Consider the following 26,972-nt stretch of genomic DNA (forward strand, 5'->3'; position numbering starts at 1 on the left):
GGGAGAGCTGTGCATAAACAAATGCCTGCAAACCTCAATGAACTGAAGTAATGTTGTGAAGAAGAGCGGTCCAAAATCCCCCCACAGTGATCTGAGAAACTGGTAAAGCGTCTAAAAAGCGTCTGAATAATGGGGTGTACGTTGTTTTTTGTGGGACTGTAAAGAGTTGCATGAAGACTCTCTTACATGAATATATATTGACGAATGACAAATATGACACATCCTTTACACATAAGTACATTTATTTAGGTTTTAATACATTAATATTGAACATGTTACATATTTGTATTGATTGCATATCACACAGCACAATTCCAATTTATTCCTGTATACCTGCTCAAGGTAAATGTAACAGATTTTCATTTAAAATATGTAATAGGAACTCTTCCTCTTGTTACGAGGAGCCCTTAGTTATTAAATATACAAGTGAAAGTGCAATATCTGAATTGGTCCAGGATCTGCATTTTGAGCAGGACTTCTCTAATGAATAAATATTGTGTGTTTCATTTTAAAAATGTGATAAATCTGACATTTTTTTTCCATTAATTTGCTTTTTGATGCCATTTTCTAAAAACTGTAGCTGAATACAATAAAAACAACATTGTCAGTTTACAAAAGCTTAGCATATCAATCACTGCATTTTCTATTTTCTAAATAAACTTCATTTTTTTCCCCATAGAACTATCTGAAACATAGAGTCTTGACAACACCATAACATCTCACAGCACTATGTTACAATAAAATATCTCTGTTAAAAGTTCAAAGAAAAGGAAAATAGAACAATAGCAACATAAAATTAAAGAATACAATGCATAGATTAAATCATTAAAAAATGTAAAGATATAATTTACTTAGTACAACTCTTTAACTTTTAGAGTGAACCTATGTGGATTCATTACAGTTTATCCTGACTTGAGTGACCGGCACAAATATATATATGTTTATATATATATATATATATATATATATATATATATATATATATATATATATAGTTCTGAACATATAACATGATAAAAATGCTAAATATATCACTTTGACTTCAAAGGCAAATTTGGCTATAGTACATTATGGCATGTTTGGATAAGAAAAGGCAATACCTGGCAATAAAGCCCAAAAGCAGCTTCTATATTGGCTCCTCTGCCTTTTGAAATGTTAAGCATTTAATTTGACTCTACATAAACTTGCTTACTCCCTGGCTTCAAAAAAGAAAAGAAAAAAATCTACATCACTGGAGTCGGATCATTTGCTGGTTTGGAGTTTGCAGGTTTTCATTTCAACCAAAGAAAACTCAAAACTAATTCAAGAACCTTCACTTGTGGCTGAAGGTAAATTCATTAGCGACACAGGATCGCCTGCTGCTGTGTGCGGTTTCTCCATCATAACATCAAGACTAATGTAAATAGGTGACTTTTAGTTTTTGCCTTTGTCTCTCTGCCACCTAACCAGTCAATTTTATGAGAACCAATTATGTTTACAGATATAATCTTGAGTATTACTTTTGATTCTGCTTAATAAAAGTCACTGACGGGCTGAAAAGTTTGTCGCTAGAACAGCAACGACTGGGAAACGACCGTTTGAAAATGCAAATATACAAGCTGAGATAAAGAATCAGACACGTAACACTTAGTGGCAGTTTGCTGGGAAAACGAACAATAATTTAAAACAGACCTGTTACGGAAATGATAATTTGCGCTATCAAGTCACGTGATACCATAATATCAAATGTTTAGAAGGACACGATGATATGTAGAGGTAGGAGGGGCAGTGAAAGCAGTAAGGCTGTTCCTACTGACAGCATGAGAGGGTTCTTTTGGACGCTGTGCTATCTAAATCAGTCACAGTAACCTTTTAAGACAGAAGAAAATACAAAAAGTTGTGAAACTGAGCAGGGCACAGGCTGGTTACTGGCGGCGTCTTCTGCAGGTGTTATGCAGCCTTGGTGTGAAAACAACAGTAGCGCTGAGAATATCTTTTATCCAAACCGTCTTGACCTCGTAACATTCACAGCGCCAAAAAGTGTTCAGGAAACCATAACAATAACAATTTACAGTCACTTATTTCTTCCCGACTTCTAAAGAAAAATCAAAGTAGGAAACTGACAAGAAAGAGTTCACCGTTCTTCAAGACTGCTGGATTTGAGTATCGTATGGACCGTAGACATTTACAATATAAAACCCTTCAAGCCTGCAGTCCAAATTTACTTTGTTAGGCACAATAAATAGGCCCCTGTGGTATTAAGGTTCAGAGTGACGAATGACCCAGAACAATTCTCATGTCTGAGTGCAGGTTATGCACCAGCATAAATCTCTATTAACCACAAATAATTTATGCTGAATCTAGTAAACATCTAACTGCATCATTTTTAATAGACATTCTTAATGTATTTACAAGAAATCAAAACGCGTGTTTTCATTTTACAGCCCGATTGATCTCAAGCGCAGATCTGTCCACTTAGCACGGTCGAAAAGAGTCTGATCCAGTTTTCTCTGTGGGGCTCATTTCTGCTGCCTCGATTTTTGCTTCCATTCTGTAAACACTATTTACAATTGTGAAAAATACATGACAAGAAATGATTTCACAAACTGTATGATTACAATATGTACATTCAAGAAGTAAGTTTTTATGTAACATCACTCAAGGATCCGTTGAGAAAGATCTCTCTTTTTTTTCTTGTTTTAAATCATGTCTGTCAACATAACCCATTCGCCAGATTACCTTCTTTGATTTCTCCGCAGCAGTAATCGATCACCATTACAAAAATCTTGATTGATGTGACACAGTAAACAGCTTGGTGTGAGTTAAAGTTCTTAAACAGACTGCTCTGCTGCTGCTTCTGCAGATGACCATGATGAGATGGTACTGTAGTTGGCAGTATTGTCTGCAAAGATTACAACTACTGTATAGTAAACCAGAGACGTGTGTTTCAGTTTGGCTCATATGTTAAGGCAAAACGTTTGGCACTTAGTTTGTACTGACTTATTTCAGAAAATAATCCTGACGTCACCTTCAAGAACTCTGGTGGTCATTTGTCCTCAGCAGATCAGGACCGGTCAAGTCTGCTGCAGTGATCTGAGAAGTATTTTCTGAAACAGAAATGATGGTGGAACAGTGACTGCAGGTTATGTCCAGATGAGGAATGTATCTTCAGATACATTTTTAGTCCGATGTCAGTTCTGATTGTGACGATGTCAGCAACGGGAATTTAAGTAGAAAGAACTTTTTTGTGAATCACAGTCTCTAACCTGATACCCAGCTATGCGTGGTGGTCTTCACCCCATGTGGGAAACCTTGTTGGGTCACCACTGGCTCAAAGTTGAAGTCCAATGAGTCCCCGTCCATTAGAGTGTCATGGAGGACTGTTTCCATGTCAAACTCAAACTTCTCAATGGACATGTCATCCAGGTCACTGGGCAGTTTTTCTTGATGCGAGGGTGCTGACAATCCCGGTCGACCGTATCCGTTGGTGTTAAGAGGACAGAAGCCGCCGGGCATGCCTCCCCCGCCGAGGTGGGCAGAAAGGCCATAAGGCATCTGCATCTGGCTTTTGGCTGTCGGTAAACGTGCGGCGCCCCCGCTGTAGTTCAAGGACATGAGCAAACGGCCATTCATAGCCGATGATGTGGCTGAGGCTGGGCTGTGCACATTGTGGGGATGAGTGTGAGGGAGACCATGTGGATGACTGCTTCCTCCTCCCATGAGTTTGGCCGCATGCTGGCTGCTGTTGTATGGTGGCAGCATACAGCCTCCACTGGACTGAGACACAACAGTGTCCACTGATGGCATTAGCTCTCCGTGCTGGTCCGTATCTGATGTCAACAGTTCCTTCAGAAGCCCTGCGGTGCTGCAGTACTGGCTCATACTGGGCCCGAAGCTTGATTTATTCTCTGACAGTGTCTGCAGTGGCATAGATGACAGGCTGTTCATTCCTGCTTGGCCATACACACACTTGTGGTATTCCTGCTGAGACTGGGAAGCCATGCTGGGCGAGCTGTAAGAGGGGTACCCAGGGCTTGGCTGCATCATGGGAGAAGGGGAGGACTGGGAGGAGCCAGGGGTTGTCGCCCCTCCTCCAACCTGAGAGTTATTTGGAGAGAGCAAGTTCAGGTTGTCCAGGAGGTTCTCCATGACATTCTCAGAACTGTGTCCCAGAGAGCCTGTCATCTCTGTGAGACTGGGCAGTGTGCCTGTCATCTTGGCCCCGGGGGCTCCGGGGTAGCCCATATGCACGTCTGCCTCTCCAAGGTCATCCTCAGGCACAAAGGGCGAGAGGCGACCGCTAAGAGTGCTGGCGTTGGAGCTGGTCCGAGGCCTGAAGCTGTTCCATGCATCATAGTCATCATTGCTGTGGGAGTTGGGGCTGCCAGGCCACTTGGAGTAGGAGCCTGGGCTGTCTGCACCTCCATCAGGGCCGCCCTGCAGGGACAGCTGAGGGGAGACAGGAAGACTGTCAGTGAACCAGTAATATTATGCATGCCAGAGACGTCAGTTTAAGTTTGTAAGTGAGGCAGAAACCATTGAACACAGGGCTGACTATTACTAAGCTTTTCTTCCACTGTCCATATATTGTAATATAAGAACACAGTTAAAGACAAGAAGAATGTGACTTTACTTTTCAATCAATAGCATTTTTTTTTCATGTTAATCTGCTTCAAGTAACCTTTATTTAAACTATGGCAGATTAACACATTATCTCAGGGTACTGTACACATTGCATACACAGTGAGTAAAGTATTGAAAAAAAAAAATCAATAAAATCAGTATGTAAATCAATAAAGAATTCTTTCTGACCACGCAAGCATGAGTTACCTTTTTCTTTGCTGCTCTTCCTCTGCTCTTGGTGAACTTGCTGTTGTTGTCCATGGAGGCTGCCCTGCGTCGCGGGGACTTGCCGCTCTTCCCGCCCTCCGGGTTTAGCATCCACCATGAGCTCTTGCCCGTCCCTTCATTCTGCACTCGAACAAAGCGGCTGTGGAGGGACAGGTTGTGTCTAATGGAGTTCTGGAGCAGAGGGAGAAAGAGAAAAGCTGGGTGAGCAGCGGACAAACAGAGGGTTTTAAGCATGCCCTTTTCCGACAACACCTCAGATCTGATTCATCGTACAAGTGCAAATCCATCTGTACAGGTGGTCCTTTGTAAAAACACGCTCAGCTTTACAGCCAACTTACGAGGAGAAAGCGGAGATTTTAATGTCACTCAACAATCTAATGCCGCTCGCTATTCAAAAAACACATGTGCACAAGCAAACAGAAAATAGATGTCAGTAAGTTTACTCCATGAGCAATATCCTAAACAGCGGGGATTAAACTGCAGACACTCTTTTCTCCAAATTCACTGTAGGTGTGGGCTTTCCCTCACAAAAACAGAAGGGCCTATTGTAAAACGCTATTATACCACATTCCTCCTAACTATGTGTCTTGTTTAAACCAGTTCAAAATCAAAGGGAGGAAATAGACTAATCTTTCCTCCTTACAGACACATTTATGCTGCGCTCTAACGTTGCTTAGTGACACCACCAGTGGAAAAACTAATTTTTGTGCAGGAAGCTGGTGAAGCGTTGTTAAAACAGAGCAAACAAAAGAGCGAGAATATTGAACAAATGTCTGCTAAGCACAGCGCAGAGAGTAAGACAGCACGTCGCCCCTGCTTTATTGGAAGTTGGAAGTGCACTGGGACGCTTGGCTCTTCAACATCGCAGAGTTAATTTGCTGTTCAGCCCGTAATGATTTTAAAACTCTACATCAGCCTAAGCTGTCACTGAAGTGACCATTTAACCTCAGATGATAATTTACAGTCTCTAGGCTCTGCATCATTTTCTGTCCAGGTCTTAACATGAAGTAATGAGCCTTGTCCAGACATTACTGTGCATGCGTAAAGCTTGTTGTTTTGGAAGAAAAGCTAAAACTCCCGGCACACACACACGGCTTAGCATGCATGGTGTCTAACGTCATCAAGGCTGTTCCTGCTGTGAGTCACCGCTTCACATCTGGTTCACAGTCTGCCCTCTGCTCTGCCTTCACCTCCGCTTCTCCTCATTTCTACCATCCCTTTGGAGTCTGGACACTAAAATCTACACCCAATATAATCTATTCCACAGTTTTCATTGCTAGTGACTTTTATTTCTTTAAAATAAGAGATACAGGACTTTCTCAGCATTGCAATTTATCTGTTGGAAAAATACTGAAAAAGTGCACATGTGATTTCATAGCATTTAGTTTACAATGATATGAAACAAACAAACAAACAAACAAATGACTCATACTGTTGCTTTTCTGTAATTAAAGGCAAACTGCACTACAGATCTGATTGTTAACCCTTGGAGGAACTCGGGGTCTAAATTAAGTTCTGGCTAATATTTTAAAAGTATTCCAGTTATTAAAGATCTCTGGGGTGATGACTGCAGGACTAAATATTGATACAGTCTAGAGGATTGGCAGTATTTTAGGCAGTCAACCTCGGTCTTCTCATTGTCAATCTACACAGTTGCTTATTTTAGGTTTATCATTTCATGCATTTTCATCTGCTTTGCTACTATTGCTGGTTTCTTTCAGCATACTATCACTATCAATGATCCCTTTGCTTTCTATAGCCTCAGCATCACCTGTTGGATTGGAATTGAGCATAGTCACGTGTAAAAATGATAAGTGTAAGCATGTGACACTTTTTCAAGTGTCAGCCGGTTAATTTGATCAATTTTCATGTATATGTAGACAGTGCAGGAAACACACAATAGCCTTTATCTGTTGTTAAAAAGTTCAAAGACTAAAGGTTTGTGGTCATTTTGGCGAAAGCTGAGATGCTTGCAAGAAACAAACTGAAACAAAAAGAATGATCAAACGCTGAGATGGTAATACGGGTCAACCTCTGAAGCCCAGACTGAGTTCATCCTCATGAAATTGCAAAGTCATAATTTGATTATTTTCTCAAACTGTTAGAGCCATAAAATACATTAGTCACAGGACAAGTATGATTCCCCCATCACAGCTGGACTCGCTTCATTATGAAGTGATTCTTTTTTAAATAACATAAATGTTGCTGGATATGTTAATTGGATTTCAGAAAAATACACCATATTTTATTTCCCTGTCCTTTATTTTCCTTCAACATCTTCTGTTCCGTGTCGTACTTTTCCCTCTTTCTCCTCCTCACTGGAGGACTTGAGCCTGTAGGGCACATGAGGGCCTGCATGAACACTGGTGCTTCACAATGAATGTAATTACCTCTGAATCAAATGACCCAACTGCTTCAGCCAATGGTTGTGGTTTAGTTTGCACGATCTGAGGTACGTGACAGCCCTTCCGTGATTCTCCAAGTAAATGCTTTTCTCCCCCTCCTGCACATCGGTAGCTATGACAAAACGCAAGGAGTAAAGTCTGGTCATGAGCCTCTCTTTCCCATGACTGCGACGAGTGCTGCTGATTTCAGCTCTGCTGGGACAAGGAATGAACGCAATGTGTGCATCGACGCCGGGATGTCCTGTTGCAGCCCTATATCATCCTGGTGACAGAAAGTAGAAAGTCACAACTAAAGTCTCTTACTTTAGTGACCCAGGTTTCTGCTTTGTCAAATGTCACGGTTAGAACGCGGGGTGTAATAATCCAAAACATTTTAAAACCCAGTTTAAAAATATTGATGCAAGGCAGGGAGTACCAGCAAAGGGTCATAAAAGCTGCTCTGATGGGAAATGCCAGAACTCGACAGAACTTGGTGTGCCGTGTGGGGAGTGTGGCTGAGTGCGTCTGGTGGGGCCAGTGGAAAAGCCTCGTCTCACACTGTGTTTGTGTGTGTGCGTGAGTGTGTGTGTGAGAGAGTGCCAGCTCATGTTTTTAGTGGAATGGCAGTAGGACAAACAGCAGCACAGTATGGTTTTGATTTTGTAGCTCACTCCGCTGCAACCAGTGATATATTGGTTTTAAACACACGCTATTGGGAACAAACAGACACGCACACAGTGATCCACTAAGACAGAAATGCAGATGTACAAATGGAAATCCCTTTGCTCTCATAATTATGAAGCCTTTCTTCTTTAAGACCAGGCAAGTATTATTTCTTTCCTGTTAATATCTTTTTAATTAAAAGTATGCGTTTTTTTTTTAGGTGTGCGTGTCCGTGTGTGTGTGTAGGGGAGGGGTGGCTGTAGGGTCCTCTGACTGAATGCGACACTGGTTTATCTCTGGCTGCAGTACACAGGAATCTAAACATTCCAGCTAATCACTGTGTGCAAAGTTCAATTGTAATCACAGCCAACTTGTTAGTATCTCTTAGGAAACAGTAAAGGCAGGATTCCCAGCCAGGCAGCCATCACAATCAACATTCCTCAGCAAGGTTACAAAACCCATAATTTCGCAGAAGTGAACTCTTGATTACTGTCGCTGGAGGACGGTCCTATCTTATGTTGCATGAAAATTTGACAATAACACTTTGTCATTTCAAAAGCAGAACATTCCGTTTCTTGCCACACACACAAAAACCCCCACCATCTGCACTTACAATGCTAACACATTAACATGTGCTTGAAATTAATATACTGTTAACGAGAGCGGAAATCTTCTTTGCAGTGAGTAATCATAATAAATGTTGACTGAAATACACATGCGCGCACACACTGTAGCCTTCTCTCCGTTGTTCCCGAGCTCGCCGTGAGGAGCACCACCTCCATTCATGGTCAACACAGCACAGCCGTACTGGCAAAACACAAGGAAGTGACCACATGAAAGAGGACTGTGACAGGAAGCAGAGCTGACTTCCTGTCTCACAGGAAACATGGCGGTCAGTAAGCAGAGAAAAAGGCATGGAATGTGAAGTCGTGAGCCAAGTGGACACCGCAAAAATCGCCTCCCCGAAACCCGCTGCCAAAAGAGTTTATGTTTGACAACAGGCGATAATCCCTGATGTCTGATGTCACACCACAGTCATTAAACGAAAGCAAAGTTCACGTTGTCGTGTGACTGCTGAAACTGAATTACATGACTGAATACGTCACGACTCGGCAAGAGGCTGCAGCGTGGCTGTCTGGGCGGTTTGAGTCCAGGAGAATGTGTTTTGAATGTAGGCTGTTGAGAAATGCAGAAAGAGGAGCTGTGTGACAGAGTGGGCTTGGATCAGTAAAGAACACACTGTGCTGATTTAAAAACTCCTTCTCTGGCAGCACTACTGAAAGGCCACACTGTTCGGTACATCACCCTCTCTTTGCTTCTGTCCTCAATGTCCTCTTCCTCTCGCCTTGTCTGCTCTTTCCTACTCCTTTCATCTCTTCTTTTCCAGTATTCTCTCCCCTTTTTATCTTGTTTCCATTTCTGATCTTTTGTTCCCTACCTATCCTATTCTCAGCCTGCTTGCTTACCTCTCCTTCTACTTGCAAACTGCAGCCAAGTACCTGCAAAAATCTAGACACAGTGCCACACAGGTGTTTCAGATTGACCAAGGTGCTGGAAGCTCTCCGAGTCGTTCAAATGTCAACTTGTCTAATGAAAAAATCCCCAGAAGAGCGCAACACCACCTACATGCAGTGCTGCTTTGAATAATGTAAACCCGCAAGTGAAACCTCAGCTGCAAAGGCCATATAGCTACACGTATAAAGTGCAACATTGCTCCCACCTCACTGACTGAAAGCGTGCAGCATCTATGATCTCACACGCCAGCAGCTATAGCTTCACACACATTTACCAGAGATACGGAACACATGAAAGTGAAAATGTGGTTTCCATGCACTATTTCCACTGAACTCATTAGAGAAACGGTGCTGTCCTTACCGTGCATTTTCACCTTTCGTTACGCAATTTTCAGCCTTAAGAGGAGCTCTTCACTGTAACTAGCTATTGTATATGTAATGTCTGCACCTGTGCGTGAGACGACAACCTATAGAGTATGCGCACAATTTCAAACCACCAAGATAAGTAGCCCTAAAAGCTGCAGCTGGGTCACGTCTGGAGCCTTGTGCTGAGTCTGGCAAAGGGCGAGAAATATGGTCAAGACAGAAAATGTGTAAACCAGCTATTAGCCTAACACCAGCTTAGCATGTCTGCCCGCTTAACAACAGGATGGGGTTGAGAACACAGCTCTAGGTGAGGTGATGGGTCAACAAACCGAATGAACTCTCGCTTGCTGCGATGAAGTCATCTAAATATATACTTGCGATAACTTTCTCCACTCTGTGTCAGACACACTTAGCACTCTTTCGTCCAGAGTCTGACTCACTTGTTTTGTTTTTTTGTTTTGTTTCTGGGTTTTCTTGTTGTGGTTTTATCTTTGGATGGGTGGGGTGGCATCTAATACCTGGAGAGATTTCTACTCTAGTTGTAACTGATCAGTGTTTCCTTATGTGCATATAAAAGCCACATTCCCTACAAAAGGCTTTTCCAAAAGTATCTCAAATATTGTCACAAATTTCCAAACAATGCAAGGATTTTACATCTTCATAATCACTTTTTTTAACTGTTAAAATATCAGAAAATAAATTACTAAGGTTATATTTTGTCCCATCTAGTGTTATGCAATTAAGTGATCTTGATCATTATCATTGAAAAATACTTTTAAGTGTTTAAAAACTGGGTTGCTATAGCTCACCTTGCTGAGCAGGAGGCCTGTGAACTGAGGACTAGACTTTTCACTGCAGGGGCCAATCATCAAACCGATAAATGCTCGTTTTGGGTTGCTTAACCTTATCCTCACAGTCAGAGTAGAGCATGGAGACGGAACAAAGTGAAAATGGAGAGTCAGACATCAGTATCTGTGGTAAAGAGTGGTCTCGCAGCATCTGGAAATAGTTTCGATTTCTAAAACTATAAACACTAGAGCAATATCTGCCGCAAGATAATTTTTCCCACCATTCCAAAGGGGGATGTTACCATCCCATGAGTACAAGAAATAAAACCTGCAGTCCCCAAAATGACCCACTTAGCAGCATCGAATGCCTGTGTCTTCCTTTTCAGCCACGTCTCTCCTAAGAATTGGGCTCATAGCTCATTATCTATGTCTTTGCATATTATCAAGACATTTAGTTGTATGTAATACTTTGTGGTTGTTTTGGTGCTCTCTTAAGGTGCTGGATAGTTTACACCATTGGATTCATTTAGGATTTAGTTCTAAACCAAGTCAGCTATTACTCCTTGAACCTAAAATTTTGGAGGCTCCTTCTTAAGTCTTCTCGTTTAAGGTCTAACAAACATAGTGAATGAGTTTCATTCCAGCTATTACATGCATATTAAGACCATTCTTTACATCAAGATGATAAAAATGTGATAATATTTTTGCCCAAATTGTCAAGCTACTTACAATGAATTTGTATGTCTCTGTCTTACACACATATGCAACAATAAACCAATACAAACTCACACTGCCACATTCGCAGAGCAATCTGACCAGACCGTGATGACTTCATGTATTTGCAGTTTGATATGTTATCTTCAGCACCAATATTGAATTGACCAGTGATAATCACTGACCTATTTACTAAAGTCAATAAAGCGATGATTATAAAAGGCAGTGGAAATAAAAAGCAGGGCACAGGAAATGTAAAGCCTTAGAACTGGGTTCATTATTTATAGCATCTTTTTTAAAAAAAAAAACATTCTAAGGAAAAGGAAATGATTGTTGCCATTTATTTTGCATAGCAGCAAGTGGCACGGCACAACGCCTTAGGTCAAACTGGCTAAGGAAAGCACAAACGTGTTACTGTTGGTAGCGATATAAAAGGAAATCTATCTTGCCACAATTCAGTTAAAAAAAAAAAAAAAAGAGTCTCAGATTAAAAATGGAAATTGACCCCAGGATAAGGTTCTAGCTAGAAATAGCTTCTTTTTTACCCTCTCCCAACATCCTACCCCCTTCCTAGTCTTCTATTCCTCCCTTGTCCTTTTCACTTGCTCCCCAGGGACATCATGCATGCATGCTACTTGCCACAGCTGATCGCAGACTCATGTTGCAGCAAGAACAGTCCCTTGCTCACCCGTTGACGTCAACTTTCAATAAATCAATTTGGCAAAGAGAGCTGAGTGAGAAGGCCAACAGACAGAGCACTCAGTGTGCAGCTCCTCAAATTCACTTTAGAGTTCTATGAGTCCAAGTAGCACTCTGTCTTCCAGGAAAGTACCTCTTCAAAATGGTCATTGTCAGATGCTGACTTATATGAACGTCATAAAGTGGAGAAGGAAAGGCAGAAAACGCGAGTCACGCAGGAGAAAATCTGTCTGCAAATGTATTTACTGACGGCCTTTTGGCAGGATCGCCTTTTCTCAATCCTCTGCGAGCAATCTTAATGCAACCACCCCCCCTTTGCCAAGACACACACACACTGATACACACACACACACATATACAGAGCTTGGAAGCCTGAGTGGATGGTGATTGGTTAAGTTGAAGGTTGATCGATCTCAGATGCTGCAGACAAATGATAAATAGCCTGTGAGTGGTTTTGTGCATAGGGGCAGAAACAGCAAAGCTACTGACACTCGAGGATCTTTCATCACCGTCTGATAGTGTGAGACAAGTGGCGAGTGAGATGAGTGGCAGAGTGGCTATTAGTGAACTTCCTGCTGCATTGTATCCGCACAGGAAGCGCTGGCCAGTCCTGATACTGATTCTTCTGGTTTATATGCAAAACACCGCAAAATGAGACCCTGGTAGGTACAAAAGCAAGGGACCAGCTGGAGAAAACAGTGGGTTCAAGAGCCACAACTTCCTAATCACAACTTTCCCGTCTGACTGCACAAAACAAGAGGAAAAAGGAAAGAGTGGAGCCTTATCCAGGTAGGCTTTTCCAACAGGATCACAATGGTGGATAAAACTCTTACTGCACATTTAAGAAGCAGTTCCCCACTTAGGATTTGCTCTCATTAAGGAGCCAAACACACATAGCTTGGTGAGAGAATAACATATCATCTATCATTTCCTCTACTTTGGACAGGCCTCATATTTGGACAAATTACTCCAAAGAAAACTTTGCGGAATATGCGAGTGAGTGACAAAACTTTAAACTACATACTCAAACAATCGAACGAGCACAGTTGAGCATGCATTCTCAATTCCATTATTTCAAAGGATACAGAAATCCAACATAAATCTTGGCAGCAACACTTGATGGGGGTCTAAGTGACATTTATGGGCATAAGACACTTTGAAAATAATGACGCAGCAAAAAGAGCAATGGCAGCTTTCTGTTTACATGTTGTGCTCTCTCTTGTGCTTGTTAATTTCTTGACTCAGGCTTGTGCAGCATGCTGCTCATGTGTATAGACAGGGACTAGGTTGTGCTGGCTAAGCTTACCATGCTAAAATATGTGCATGTGTTGCTATGTGCAACACAATGCGAGTCTGTAAATGCACAAAGCAGTGTCTGTGGAGCGAGGATATTTTTTGCCTCTGATCGGCACAACTACTGGGCTGGGCTGCTGCCTGCTCTGCCTGGATAAAGATGCAGTGTGTGGACCACTGCTGGGTGCCTGTTTGGTGACCTGCCTCCATGGACCTGGCCCACCACTGGATTGACAGGGGGTGGGGGAAGTGTTTTGGGGGTTATATTTATATGCTTCTTACCCCAGTTCAAACTAGCAAACACAGGGATATCCCAAAGCTATTTTATGGCTTCCAGTGGAAAATCTCTATTCAGTGACATAGTTGAGAGGATTTCTCATTACCACAGGTCTCCTTAGTGCTGCATAATAAGACCGTAAAGCACTGATACATTTCTAAGATGCCTTTAAGAAAATGACTGCATACAAATACATTGGACTGGAGTCTCCGCTCAGAAGATTTAGCAATATGTGGAAGAAGAAAAAAAAAAAGAAGCTACATCTGCTAAAATTCAAACATCAGCAGAAAATCTGAGAAAAAAAATGACCGCCCACACTGTCTGAACACTGTCTCTTCTCAAAAGTAACCTTCTGAAGCAGCAGGGAGATTCCTGTTACGCACTAAAAATGTCACCAAAATTAAAGGACATCACTTGGAGGTTAACACTTCAAGAGTGCAAAAGAGAGCATAATGTCAGCACTGTTACTGTGGGAAATCACTGCTACCATCTTAGGCTGAGACTAAAGTCACAGTAGCGGTCTTTTAAACTTTTTCTTAGATCTCTTTCCATCGTCGAGAAAATGTAGTTGCTGTACCGAACACATAGCTGGCTACAGTTCGTTAACATGTTTTTAACTGATCACAGTTTAACGGTGAAAAACGCAGGTCCTGATAGCTTTTCTTGTTTTAGCTTTATACAAAAAATCTAAAACAAAACAAAACAATATGCACATCAATCAGACTCTGTACATCTGTAATGCACTTACCTGTTTTCTAGTTCTAAAATTGGCATGATTCACGAGTGACTGTTTTCAGAGAAAGGAAATTGCTAAAGAAACCTTAAAAGATGCGCTGGAACAGTTATTCTTTTTGTCACAAAGTGGGTTTTAATGGACTCACTTTAAAAAGGAAATTACAGTGACACATATGAAAAAAACATATAAACACATACAGTATGCAAATGGAGCAGGAATGCAAAAACTGTAACAATGCAACTTTAAGAAGACACCAAAGCAGCCAAATATTTTCATGGTTATCTTAAAAGTTATTTCCATCTTTTCTGAAAATTAAACCAGAGAGACCACTAAAAGACATACACTGTATACTTTCAATATCAGCGTCTTCTTATGCTATATAAAAGCATTGTGAAGACAGCAGAGGTAACCACAGATAGAGTTAAAGAACGAGAGTTTGTGAAGGGCTGTTTTCTCATGAGGTATAAAGTGAAACTAGACTGATATGTCCCACACTGTTAGGTACAGCGAGAGATGGCAAGTATGACATTAAGTCAGCCTAGACTGACCTCAGTCATGGCGATCATTAAAAAGCTGGCATCGGTACAGGTCAGGGCAAGTCTCATTTCAACATTTATACTGTGTCTATTATTATATTAAGTCTAAACCACAACAAACCACGACATTTAAGTATTTGAAAAGAACATGTAAAAAGTTTGTGTTGAAGAATAATCAGCAATAACACTGACTCACTTCCAAGCACTGAGCAGTGCGGAAGAAAGGAGAAAAATGAAGGAAACGCTGGAAGAGGAAGAAGCCACTGAATCTGGCGTCATTCTCAGTGTTGCTTCCTCTCCTGATGACATCACTATCCGTGTTGCATACCTTGTAGTGCTTTCAAACCACCCACTTCCTGTCAGTCTGAGGCTGAAGTTTGCACCTCTTAAAAAGGAAGGTTAGCAGAGATAAGAGTTTCTAGAAAAAAATATTATTTTTCCATAGTTACGGCAGCCAGCTGACATAATATCATTGCTGCCTTTTATTACTTTAAGTTTATGCAACAATACATTAATCACTTTTTCTGAGAGTCTGATGTTTGCACAAAGCAGATTGTGCAATTCAGACTTTTTAGAGTGATGGGGAAATTAATAACTGCCTAAGACATGTATGCCAAACAATTAGTATTAAAGCGTCAATATTAGTACAGCGCAAAATATCGCAAAAGCAGCTCGATGGTGAAAGACGACAAAGAAAGGATTCTCTCTTTTGATTCATAGAGCATCGTAACATTTCCCACCTTTTTGGCTCCCTCTTTAAAACAACAAAAACGCTTCTGAATTGCTAACAAATGCCGGTGTTGTAAACAGACCATTTTCTTTTCAATGAAATCTTGCTTGTCAATCACATCAACCACAGTATGAATGAATCACTGAGAGCAGAATGTGTCGACATGTCATTACACATCAAATTGGCCAGACTTACACGGCAAAATTTCCCAGAATCCAACACAGCAACCCTGAAAGCTGAGCCGCACTAGGAGGCAGAGATGTTACCCGCAGACTGCACAGCAATATTCACCTCCACCAAAAAAAAGCAAAAAAACACTCTGATGTTTATTTTGAGCAGACGTACGACGCGCTATTTATACAGGCAGTTACAGGAGAAACGCATTTTGCACCTCTCGCATAAGCCAACAATGACAAACTGATATCCTTCTTTGGTAGGGTTTGGTTGGTACATTTCAGGTTTTAATCCAGTTCCAGTTAAGGTCAAGTAACCACTGCCCTACCCACTGCACCCATAAGCACTTGATCAGACAAAGGCCTTTCTATACAAAACAGACAAAAGTGCAACAATGTTGCAACACCAATGCAAATCTAAAGGGAACACTCCCAAAGGCAGTTCAGTTATAGGTTTGTGCTCTTTGGCCTTGAAATAACCTATGTTCCTATGACAAAGAAGCGGGAAACCTGCCTTCAGATGTACAGTCATAACAGCACTTCTGATTTTAGTGTAGATTTTAATTTCCACCCATGTCAGCCAGCTGTACAGTTCCAACGAGTGTTCATGTATGTGACAGAAAGCCAAAATGGATGTGTGATGGTGTGATAATACCAGTCCAGCCTGACAGGCACCGTGCATAATCGCTTCAGGGCAGGAATTGCACAACAATGTGGGTCTGGGTAATGCCTGTGGTTTGGGGCCCTCAGCAGTGAGCCTTCCCATTAAAGTGTTGCTCTGTTCACTCCTTGTGTGTCTGTAGCTAGTTCACACTCATATATAAGCTATGAGAAACTGACGGGATGCGAAATTTGCAAGTGTGAAGAAGCACCGTGGGTTTTCACTTCTTATTTCTACGGTGAAATTTTTTTAATCCATACCACAGTTCCTCTTCTCACACCATAAAACAATGCTGAGGTCTTAATGGTAACCCCACAGAGGATTTTTTTCAATTTTCCTGACTGGTGAGAAGTTGTGAAAAGAAGAGGGAAAAAAAGATCACGTGGTTTTGTCTTGCTACTACCAAACCCATAATCTTAAAAACAAAACATTCTGACTCATCCTAAATGACTGTTTACCTGACAACGACACTGGATGTCAACTTCATATTTTCAACTCTAGCGTAAAGCAACCTGCGTGGGCGCCACTCCTCTGTAAGGCTGAATGAAGCTCTAGTATTTACTGGTATCTTTTGTATATCACTTCTACTTACTCACAGTTACTGGACACTACAATCACTGAGTGATCTCTCTCCTGAATGATCTGGTCCTCAGCCAGAAAAAGAACTGACAAAACAAAACTCTGGCAGGAGTGCTGCGGAGCTCTGTCATGCCAGTGTCTGAGGTGGTGGAAACAGCCGTGTACACATTTGGCATGATTTGTTTGAAATCACGACATGAAAGGGGCACTTTATGGGGTTTTCCAGTTTCCTTTCCAGTGAGATAAAGGCTCTGTAAGTAACTTAGCAATAAGTTACCAGTTGTGGTCCTGGCTACGTCACTAACTGAGGACAAAAAGATCATTTCCAACCGGTGTAGGTGTAGATTCACATTCAAAAGTTGCACTTACTGTCATAAAATGCATTGAGGAAGGATTATTTTTTCTCAGGTTTTTCAGTAAAATTTCTCATTATAGGCTCATTCCTGGCTGCATAGTTTTTGCCAGACCATCTGGAACATCTTGCCAACCCCAAGCACTTAAAAATGTTGCTTTTTTTCTGCTTTACAGAGAGCTGCAAACTGTAAAGGCTGTTGGACTGAGACAGACAGACGTGAATACAGAGAGAAGCTCCACGTGGGATCAATTGTTGATACTCATGTGAGGTTAAAAGGATGTGATGCCATAGAAACAGAATGACTTAACTCCTAAATAGAAACACACGTGCTTCACACGCAGATTTAAACATCCAAAAATCATTTGACAGCAACGTTGCACCACATTGCTTGTTATTTCAGTCTGGTGACCCCTCAATATCACAAAGTGTTTCTTACTAACAATAAAAGACAACAGAGGGTAATGCTAATGCCGGGTCTCAGAAGAAAACAAATATGGAGCAGGACAGAAGGAAAACATGGCATTGTGAAACAATGTGTGGAACTACTAGTTTCACACTGTTGCTCAATCAAGTTTGAGAGGATGAGCACAGTTACATCACATCATGTGTATCACGCTGCTATACTACGCACAGCCAAAACCACCTCAACAAGTGGATCTACTTACGTCAACCGAAAAGGACAAACATTTGCTGCCTCCTTGAAATGTGATAAATGTCATTCTTTTTCAGGATTAGATATTCTAAACAGTCTTCGGTTTCACCAGTGTCACCTTTGAATCTTGGAGGACAATTTGAATTGACAAAATGGGCAATTAAAGGGTCAAATGACTGATATGTTAACTGATAACAGGTATAATTACTGCAGTCCTAGGCAGAGACGGTTAAAGACTAACAGGTAGCAATCATCAATACTCACAGCTACTTTCTAACACCCCTGGTGCGCCAGCTATGGTGATTCACAACTTCAAAGCACTAAGCGATACAAAAAGTGAAGGGGAGAGGCGGTCGTAAGTGGATACTGGATTAAAATCAGCTGGGGAGAAAAGGAAAGGCAGAGTATCACGCCACAATAAAAAAGATATAAAAGCCTGCGCTGGAATGTTCCCTGTGTCAGCCTGTCTGTCTGCCATCATGTCTGCGCATCTGCCAGCAGCAGGGCTTTAATTATGAGGCCCAGGTTATGTGCGCACACACAGTAGACTAACGTCCCACATATCTCTAACACAGTGCCTCACAGTTCCGCTGACTAACCAGTGGCACCAGACTTTGGCCTGCGGCTCCCTGATTCCAGTAAATGTCTTGTTATGCAACTCCTAACAAGTATCACCCAGACTGAACTTAGAGCATTCTGGGTCCTCTGCTGTGTTTTCTCTCCCTTTTCTTAATTTTCCCCTAAAGACAGTAAGCAGTTAGCTCCTTGGGGGTTTGCCATGGCAGGGCTCGGGTAGTGGGGTGGGAGATGGAAGTTAGTAACCCTTCAAAACACCAAGTGTGGCCCGCTTTGTGCTGAGGCAGAAAACCAGGAATGGAGAGGCAGGCGGCGCAGTCAGGAAATGGGGAGGAGGGTGAGGAGAGCTCCTTCAGCTCTATGCCTGAGAAACACAGCTGCCCCTCATGTCTTGGGGCAATGCCAAGGTTGGACTCCCTGATTGCCTCAGGGGGGTGAGAAGTGTGTGTGTGTGTGTGTGTGTGTGTGTGTGTGTGTGTGTGTGTGTGTGTGTGTGTGTTTGTTTCCAACCAGCAAACACAGGAGAACTGCTGTTTTATCCAGCTATCTGTCCTACTAATACACATTCAGACCCAGAGAAACAAACCGCCTGTGACTGGTGATAAAGCACCACCAGCTTTCTGCTCACTCAGCTAGAATACCTAAATTCTCAGCTTCTCCCTTTCTTTGAGCCACACTCCTGGTAAATCCATTTTAGATAGCAAGCAGCAATCTGATTCACCTCTGCATCATCTGCAAAAGTTAAGACCATTAAAAAAGGGTGCAATGTGACTCTAAATCCTATTACTGATCAATTAAACTTAAAGGCGTTGTATACTACAAACCAAAAGACATTTCTGAGACCAGTAATCCGTTTCTTTTAAGAAACCAGCTTTGGGTTAAACCGTTTCTAGCAATGAGCTGGAGCTCATATTATACCGGAATAAAACACACTCACACACACTAGCAATTTGAGTGCAGAGCAGTTTTTACTACAGTCATATCATGACTGCTGAAACAGAAGATAATATCAGATTTCATTCATATCATTATATCTCATATATTCTACATCACACTGTAGTTCAAGCTTCAGTAATTTTAACTGAAAGGCTCCATAATATACTTGATCTGTTCAGGTGCTTTCAACAGCATTATGTTTCATTTACGTATTCTACTTATGAGATTAAACTAATAATTTAAAGATAAGCCAATACAAGTTTGCAAAGGTATCAGATAATAACTAGAATTAAAAGAACTGCACCCGTACAAAGCAAAAACACCCCAAGAAGTAGAACTTTCCAAGAGAATTCTTGGATCCTTTGCCGTTGTTTATGTCAACAATGTAAAAGAAGTATAGAGAACCAGGTGTCACTGTTAATGGTTCCACGTGTTCCAGAGAGTTTATGAAGGGTTTCTTTTTTGTCTTGATATTTTTGAGGTTCATTTTGCTACAGAATAAGTTTTTCTGATGGTAAAACCAAAAGTGAGAAAGTTTATTTTGTCAAACTGGGCTATTTGAAGTTTCACAATCTACGTTATTCTTTACTCTAAACAGGTCCATGGGATCCATGACTCTTGATTACTTAACTACTACACAACCTATGTGGTGCTAACCTTGCTTACTGTAAGACTAAGACGGTAAGAGGGATTGGAGTCAACAGGTGCATTTACATGGTAATGACCCTCGTGTCGCTCGCTGTACAATCTGCTCGGACCTACGTGTTTGTCTGCTTCGGCACAGTTTGCTTTGAGACCCGTGGGAGTGTTTACCAGCGTAGGCTGAGGAATTTCAGGTCAAGAGAGCATCGAGCACAGAGAACACCCATGGCCAAATTGATCTGGTAACTGACATCAAAGCGTACCTGAGCCATCCAGCTCCATCAGTAAAAAGCAAATATTTATCCTGCAGTGACGTACTTATAGTAGAGAAATACACAAAAGAACAGACTTTTGGCAGATATGCAAGTGTCTGCATACATAATGTTTATAATATTGCCTACCTAATGCATGCACATGTTTGTGTGCGTGCAGCGATATGAAATCCTGATTGTAATGCTTATAGTGACTTAAGGAGCATGATTTTTTTTAAGTTAGGCAGTCTGCTGGAGAACTGGACATATTAGGAAAAAAATAAGCAGTTCTGCAGAGAGGTTTGGTGATGCATCATTTGTGCCATCTGTTCGTCTTCCTGTTGGATGGCATCCTGTGCCAGGGCCAATGTCCAGTCCACTCTGAGAGCTTCTCCAAGCTGGTCCCACCTGGCACAACTGTCCTCAAAATTCACACTGTCACAGACGGCCTGAGAAGTGTGGAGGCTGTCATGACTCAGTTCAGACACGACCAACTGTGTAGGATCAGCAGCGCTGAGAATCAAGCTCAGCCTCAAGCTCAGCCTCAAACAATTAAGAGTAGATAGCTCTAATCACAGAGACGTGCTTTAACCAGTTCACTTTAGGGGAGCCACGTCACCTGAAAGATCAGCAACATTGAGGAATAATCTTTAACAGGTTCTGAGACACTGATCCAAAGGTAAATTACAACTAATATTTTAAGGTGTTGAGCAGTCACCGCTTCCTAGAAACAAAGAACTCGGGTTTTGCTTTTGTTGTTGAGATCTATCTACGTCAGAGGCCATGAAAAAGCTTAGTCCATGACTTAGTCAACCAGTGCTTCAACCCACAAGCCGCAGAATATGTTCTTATTCTGAGTGTTTTAATATTATCATGAAACCTCAAAGGATAAAAATCAAAAGTTATTTGGCAGCGCTGTAGTCATCAGACTGACCGGTTGATCGATATGCTCTCATCCAATATAGCCTCTCATTGTTTCGACAATTGCTTGTGTCATTCTCCAAGGATACAAGTGCTACATCAATAGCCATTCAGGATTAATCTATTCTTTTTGGTAGGAGGAGGAACAGGAACAGACTACCTGAGAGAAACAGAATGTTCTGAACACACCTAACTCTAACTTAATCGAGATGGCCACATCTACTTTACAAATGTTAACAATTGTAACTCAGCAGCAAATTATGGCCACGTTTTGTTCAAATGAATGGCCACAAGTTGTGTGGAGACTTTGCAAATAGCTTGCATTTCACAGCTCAACGACTAATGAGGCATATTACCCAAAGCAGTATCTTAAAAGCTCTGCCTCAAGATTTTATGCAAACTTTCGTGCTTAACACTTAAGTGTTAACATGTGAGAACATCAGTGTTTGGTCTCTCGTGTAGTCAGAAAAGAAAAAAAAATGCAATTTAGCACCACTGACACGAGGCCGATTAGAGCTATTCCCTAATAGCTTTTGTGCTGATATAGCTCTATTGTCAAAACTCATAATTATAGACAGGTGTGCTGGTTGACTCAAGCTTTTTATGGTTATTTATTATTCGTTAAAACCAATGGGCAGATTTGTTTTGCCCTGTGATGAATCAGTTGTTTAAAGACTAGGCACAGTTTCAGGTGCAAAGTTGTTCTCCGATTAACTACAGTCCAATATTTAGCTTGAGCGCTTTTGTTTGTATGTCTACAGTCCTTCTGGAATGAAATCTGCCACACAATTTACATATTTTCATACTTCCAACAGGTCATTTCACCCATTGGCAGATAATACATAGCAGGACTGAAGATCACAAAGCCTGGTCTCAGAAAAAAAAGACATTTTGCACATTTTAAAAGGGAACAGTGATAATAAATACCGATTAAGTGGATTAAAAGATGATTCTATGTAAAAATAAAATTAAAAAATAAACAAAAAAAAACCCCAAAACGCATGACTCTCAAACGCTATATTTAAACATCATCATCTTTGGCACAGATACTTTCTCTCTATCCCACCTCATGAGTGTGGTTGCTTTGGAGAGACAATGTGTGACGGCCCCCCTGTGTGGAAGTGAGAGGAGAGCTTTATGAATAACTCCCCTCGCAGCCATGAATGGCACTTTGCTTTCCCACAGTATTACTCAGTTTACACCCCCACCATGGCAGGATAAGCCGTGAGCCCAAGCGGTGGCTGAGCCGCCAGTCACACGCAAAAATGTCACACGCTAAATGGAAGCAATAAAAGTGAGAACGTTGATTTTTTTTGGTTTAGTTTTATTAATGAAGTCACAAGGACGTATTAAGACTGTGTCACTGCAACTCTGCTGCAGTCTCTAACACTCAGTCACTTGTCATATCCAGTCTCTGCTACGCAACTTCTTAATTACACTACAATACAGTGCTTTGCTCTAAGAAAAAGGGTGTGTTTTATGGTCACTGGAGTACTAGTACTAATGATGACGCACACATAACCAAGTAACCAGTCTGCTCATCCAGTTTTTAAAAAAATGCGTTTATTGATAATTTGCAACCTAAGACTTAACATGACTAACACCATGTGGGTGTTTCTGCTTCAAGGTTTCAGCTTACCACACACTGCCTACAGATTCTTGACTTGATTATTTCTTTTAATTTCCATAAAAATGCAGCATTCGGATTTTTGTTTTACAAACAAACTACAGAGTATTAAGGATGACTAGCATCCCTTGCTCATTGGGAAAACATGCTTAAAAGCATGGTAAATACAGAGGAATTTTTTTTTCAAGCAACCTCTTTCACAAACACACCGACACATTGCACTCAAAAGTTTCATTTGCTGTCTCACCGATAAAAAACACACATTTTATGTTAAAAGAACCTTGCCTACAAATCACAACAAAGCCAGAGAGCAGCACAAAGCTGGAACCTTTTAGAGTATGAAGGCATACAAAGAAGAAGTGAAGGGGAAAAATGGCTTCTGGGACAATATCACCACCCTAGCAACACATCTGTCCAGTGCCTGCTTTGTTTACTGGGGGATATTTCACTACACTGAAGGGGTTTTTCCACTCTCATTTAATTTGTCTTCGCAGGACTACACTTGACAGCCTAACATGAGTTTGTGTCCTTTCTGCAAACACTAAAGTCAGATGAATGGATGAATATGCGGAAGGCAGTTTATTGTGGTAGTTTTTGGCAAAAGTATGCAGGTCGCGTGTGAATGATTAATTAGGGAAAAATATCTGTCTACAAGTCTGATTCAGTGCAAACTAAAGAAAAAAAAAGAAATTCTCTCTAGCCTTTGTGACTGATCTGAATGTGTCATCTCTCAGCACATGACTCAAACATGGGATCCTGCTGACACGGGAACACAAAAAACAAAAGCTTTAAATTTCATCGGCAGCGCAGACAGCCTACAACACTACAACAGAGGCCACTGTGTGGCTACAGGCTCAATATGATTTCCTGCTGTGAGAGTAGACTGTCATTAATTTATTGTCAGACACCAATGAAACTATGTGTCTCCAAAGAGAGGTTTACGCCCTTCAATAGTGTTCAGTGGGAGGGCCTGTCACACCACATCAGAAATTTTAAGTCCCCTCTTGCGTAATGTTTGGGACAGTTCCTAGGACACATGAATGCTGGTATCTCCTTACAACACAGATGTATAAATAAAGCTTCATTCAGTGCTCACGCACTCTGTTATGGAAAACTGTGATTTAGCCTTAAAAAAAAGAAAACTGAAAGAGTAGATCTTTCTAAATGACTTTAAGTCACAACTCAAAACATTTTCTGAGGGAAGCATTAATTTGGGGACAAGAAACATTCAGTTTAGTTAGGATATTCATATAAATCATCAAGTCAGATTACTGCCTAAAGTTATGGTGACATAAAACGGTCGTTAAGTGGATGGATAACAATGGAAGAGGACATGTGAGCATGAATGGGACTAACTTAGCAGCTACGCAACTCTTTGTGCATGCTTTTTGTCAATCCCAGGGAAAAGTATGCATAGGGAGCAAACCGTGTATTAGCATAAGTCTCTGCAGATGATGATAACCCTCGAAATGATGATGGATGATAAAAATAAACAACCCTGACCAAATGCATTATACAGTCACAATAAACCGACTATTGAACACCACAGACAAGCCAGAAATCCCTGGAGGGGTATTACAGTGATACCACAGGAGATAAAAACATAGCATAAAGCACAATGAAGCCCCTGTGAACCCGCTGTTAAGTACTCACAGACACACCAAAACTCCCCACTGAATAACTTTTTTATTTTTCCTTTTATACAAGAAGTACCACAAGCAAGTGCTTTATCAGACACACCCGCACGCGCACGCGCGCGCGCACACACACACACACACACACACACACAAACTCACAGTTAAGAATAAGAAAACAAGTAGTTACCTTCCATCCTGCAGAGCTGTTGCTGTCTCCTTTGTCCTTGAAATAAGGCACACTCTTCACCATCCAGTCATAAATCTGAGAGAGTGTTAGTCGGTTCTCGGGAGAACTTTCGATAGCTTTGGTTATGAGGTCTGCATATGACATATTCCCCCATGCGTTTCGCCGGGAGGAGCTGCTCTTCCTCTGGGCAGCGGCAGCAGCGGCGGCCGCGGCCGCTGAGGACGACGAGCCGACCGGGGTGGAGAGCAGAGGCACCTGCTGCTGCTGCTGCTGCTGATGCGGGAGTTGCGGGTTCGGGTGCTGCTGCTGCGGATGCTGCTGATGTTGCTGCTGCTGCTGTGGAGCTTGCTGGTGGACGCAGTTCTCCTGACACTGGAAATCAGTGCACAGGATGATGGGTTTCTGCTCTGTGAAGTCCTCGGTCTCCTCCAGCAAGCTCAGGTTGTTGATGAACTCGGTGTTGTTGGCGGGTTCCTGCTTGACAGATGGGACTGGTGAAGAGGTGTTGGAGTCGCCCGGGTTGATAAACTCCGGCCGGGGCAATGGCCAAGTGCACGACCGGGGCCGCGACAGCGGTTCAAAATCCGGGTCGATTTCCACCAGGTGTGGCTGCTGAGGCGCTTCCGCCATGGTCGAAAGGTGAGTGAGAAAAGTGTTACAATGTCATGTAATTGTGACGAACCTGTCGCTCCTCAAAAGCAGCAACTTCGCCTCGGAGACGTGAGCGAACGCAAGATAAAACTGACCGGGAAAAGAGTGCTCCGCTTGGGCGCAGGAAACAACACTGAAAGTTACATCCCAAGTCGATAAAAAATTAAAAATAAATGTAAATAAAAAATCAGCTGATTAAAAGAATGATTCTAAAACGTCTTTCAAGTAAAGTCGAGTACGCGGTCACAGTGTGTTGACCCGCTGGTTTGTTTTTGTCCAGTCCTACAGACGTTCCGTCTGCTCTACAGCCTGTTGACTCTGTTGTACATACAGCTTGTGAGGACTTACTGGAAGTATCATTTGTCAGCTGACACCGCCCACATTTGACTGACAGTCGAAAAGCACCAATAAACTGCATCGAAAGACTGAATGAAAAAAGTAAACCTGTGGAGAGCAAATGTGGAAGATTTCCCTGTTTACTTTTTTTTAAAATTTTTAACGTAATTTCTACAGAAGAATTATATCCATTGCTTTTCCCTAAATATCCTGTATTTAGGTCAAAACTTAGCAACCCTAAATCATTCATTATTTACGATTAAATAAGAGCAATGGTAACTAAATATTCTGTTAGTATTGAAAGCAGACTACAGACTCTGTAAGAGTAATTGTAGCGTGTGTAGTAACATACAGACAGAATCTACACTGGCGCACCATCAGAACGTCTTTATAACCTGGGGTCATTTTTGGTTCACACTAAAACTGGACGATGCCAATTTTTAAGCACTGAATTGGAAATATCGCGCTCTGCGGGCTGTGTGGCAGCCTGTTGCTCGGGAAACGTGATTAGAGAAATGAATGGATTCCGCCGAGCATCCGCAAGTTTTAGATCCAAAAGTCACACAGTGAGTCAGGAAGCAGACCTCAAAAATCCACGAGGACGGTCACATTAGTCGAACATTATTGAGAATCCGTGGGTAGATTTTAAATGTGCTGTGTGTGCAAGCTGTGATAACAAGGAGCAGGGGAATTACTTACCTGATACATATTCGTATTTTGGCACATATCGCAGCTACTTTTACTTTCGTGTACTTTAAATTTAATATGTGCATATGTTTATTGTACTAGCATATAAATAGTATATAAATGGCTGCACTGATGGCTAAAACAGGGCTAATTTTAATGCTTGTCGGCTGCAGGCGGTACTTTTGTTTGCTCAAGCTCGTCCTAAACTTTACTATTAACCAAAAAAAGATTCCATAATTCATTTGATACTTATGCCTCCCTGGATGACCTGGTAATAAGCTAGATTTGTCACAGAATCTGCGCTGTGTACACATTGTATAGTTTTAATTATCATTTTATGAGCAAAAATGCTAATAAAAGTAAGGTCTTTATAAAATGTTCTCAAATGGTAAAAAGGAAAATACAAACTTTGGGGTTAAAGAAATGAAGTAAATGGACTCGTTCCTTTCATGATCTGTAGCTCTACCACTTTGCGACTGTTTGCTGGAGCAGAAGCTGTCTGGTGTCTTAAGCCAACTGTGGAGTAGGGGGACACCTTGTGGTCTTCATCGGGTATTACAATCAGACGGGG

General features: G+C 41.6%; 1 protein-coding gene across 1 annotated transcript; it reads right to left on the minus strand.

Moving 5' to 3' along the window:
* Positions 1 to 224: 224 nt before the first annotated feature.
* foxo1a (forkhead box O1 a) lies at positions 225 to 25,718 on the minus strand. Its single transcript, XM_084951356.1, has 3 exons — positions 24,728 to 25,718; positions 4,810 to 5,001; positions 225 to 4,428 (listed from the first exon to the last, which is right to left on the minus strand). The coding sequence occupies exons 1-3, from the start codon at positions 25,355 to 25,357 to the stop codon at positions 3,241 to 3,243; spliced, it is 2,010 nt and encodes a 669-aa protein (XP_084807482.1). The 5' UTR covers positions 25,358 to 25,718; the 3' UTR covers positions 225 to 3,240.
* Positions 25,719 to 26,972: the final 1,254 nt, after the last annotated feature.

This window comes from Perissodus microlepis, chromosome 14 (assembly GCF_051167445.1).
Source record: "Perissodus microlepis isolate ML-2025 ecotype Zambia chromosome 14, ASM5116744v1, whole genome shotgun sequence".
NCBI classification, from domain to species: domain Eukaryota; kingdom Metazoa; phylum Chordata; class Actinopteri; order Cichliformes; family Cichlidae; genus Perissodus; species Perissodus microlepis.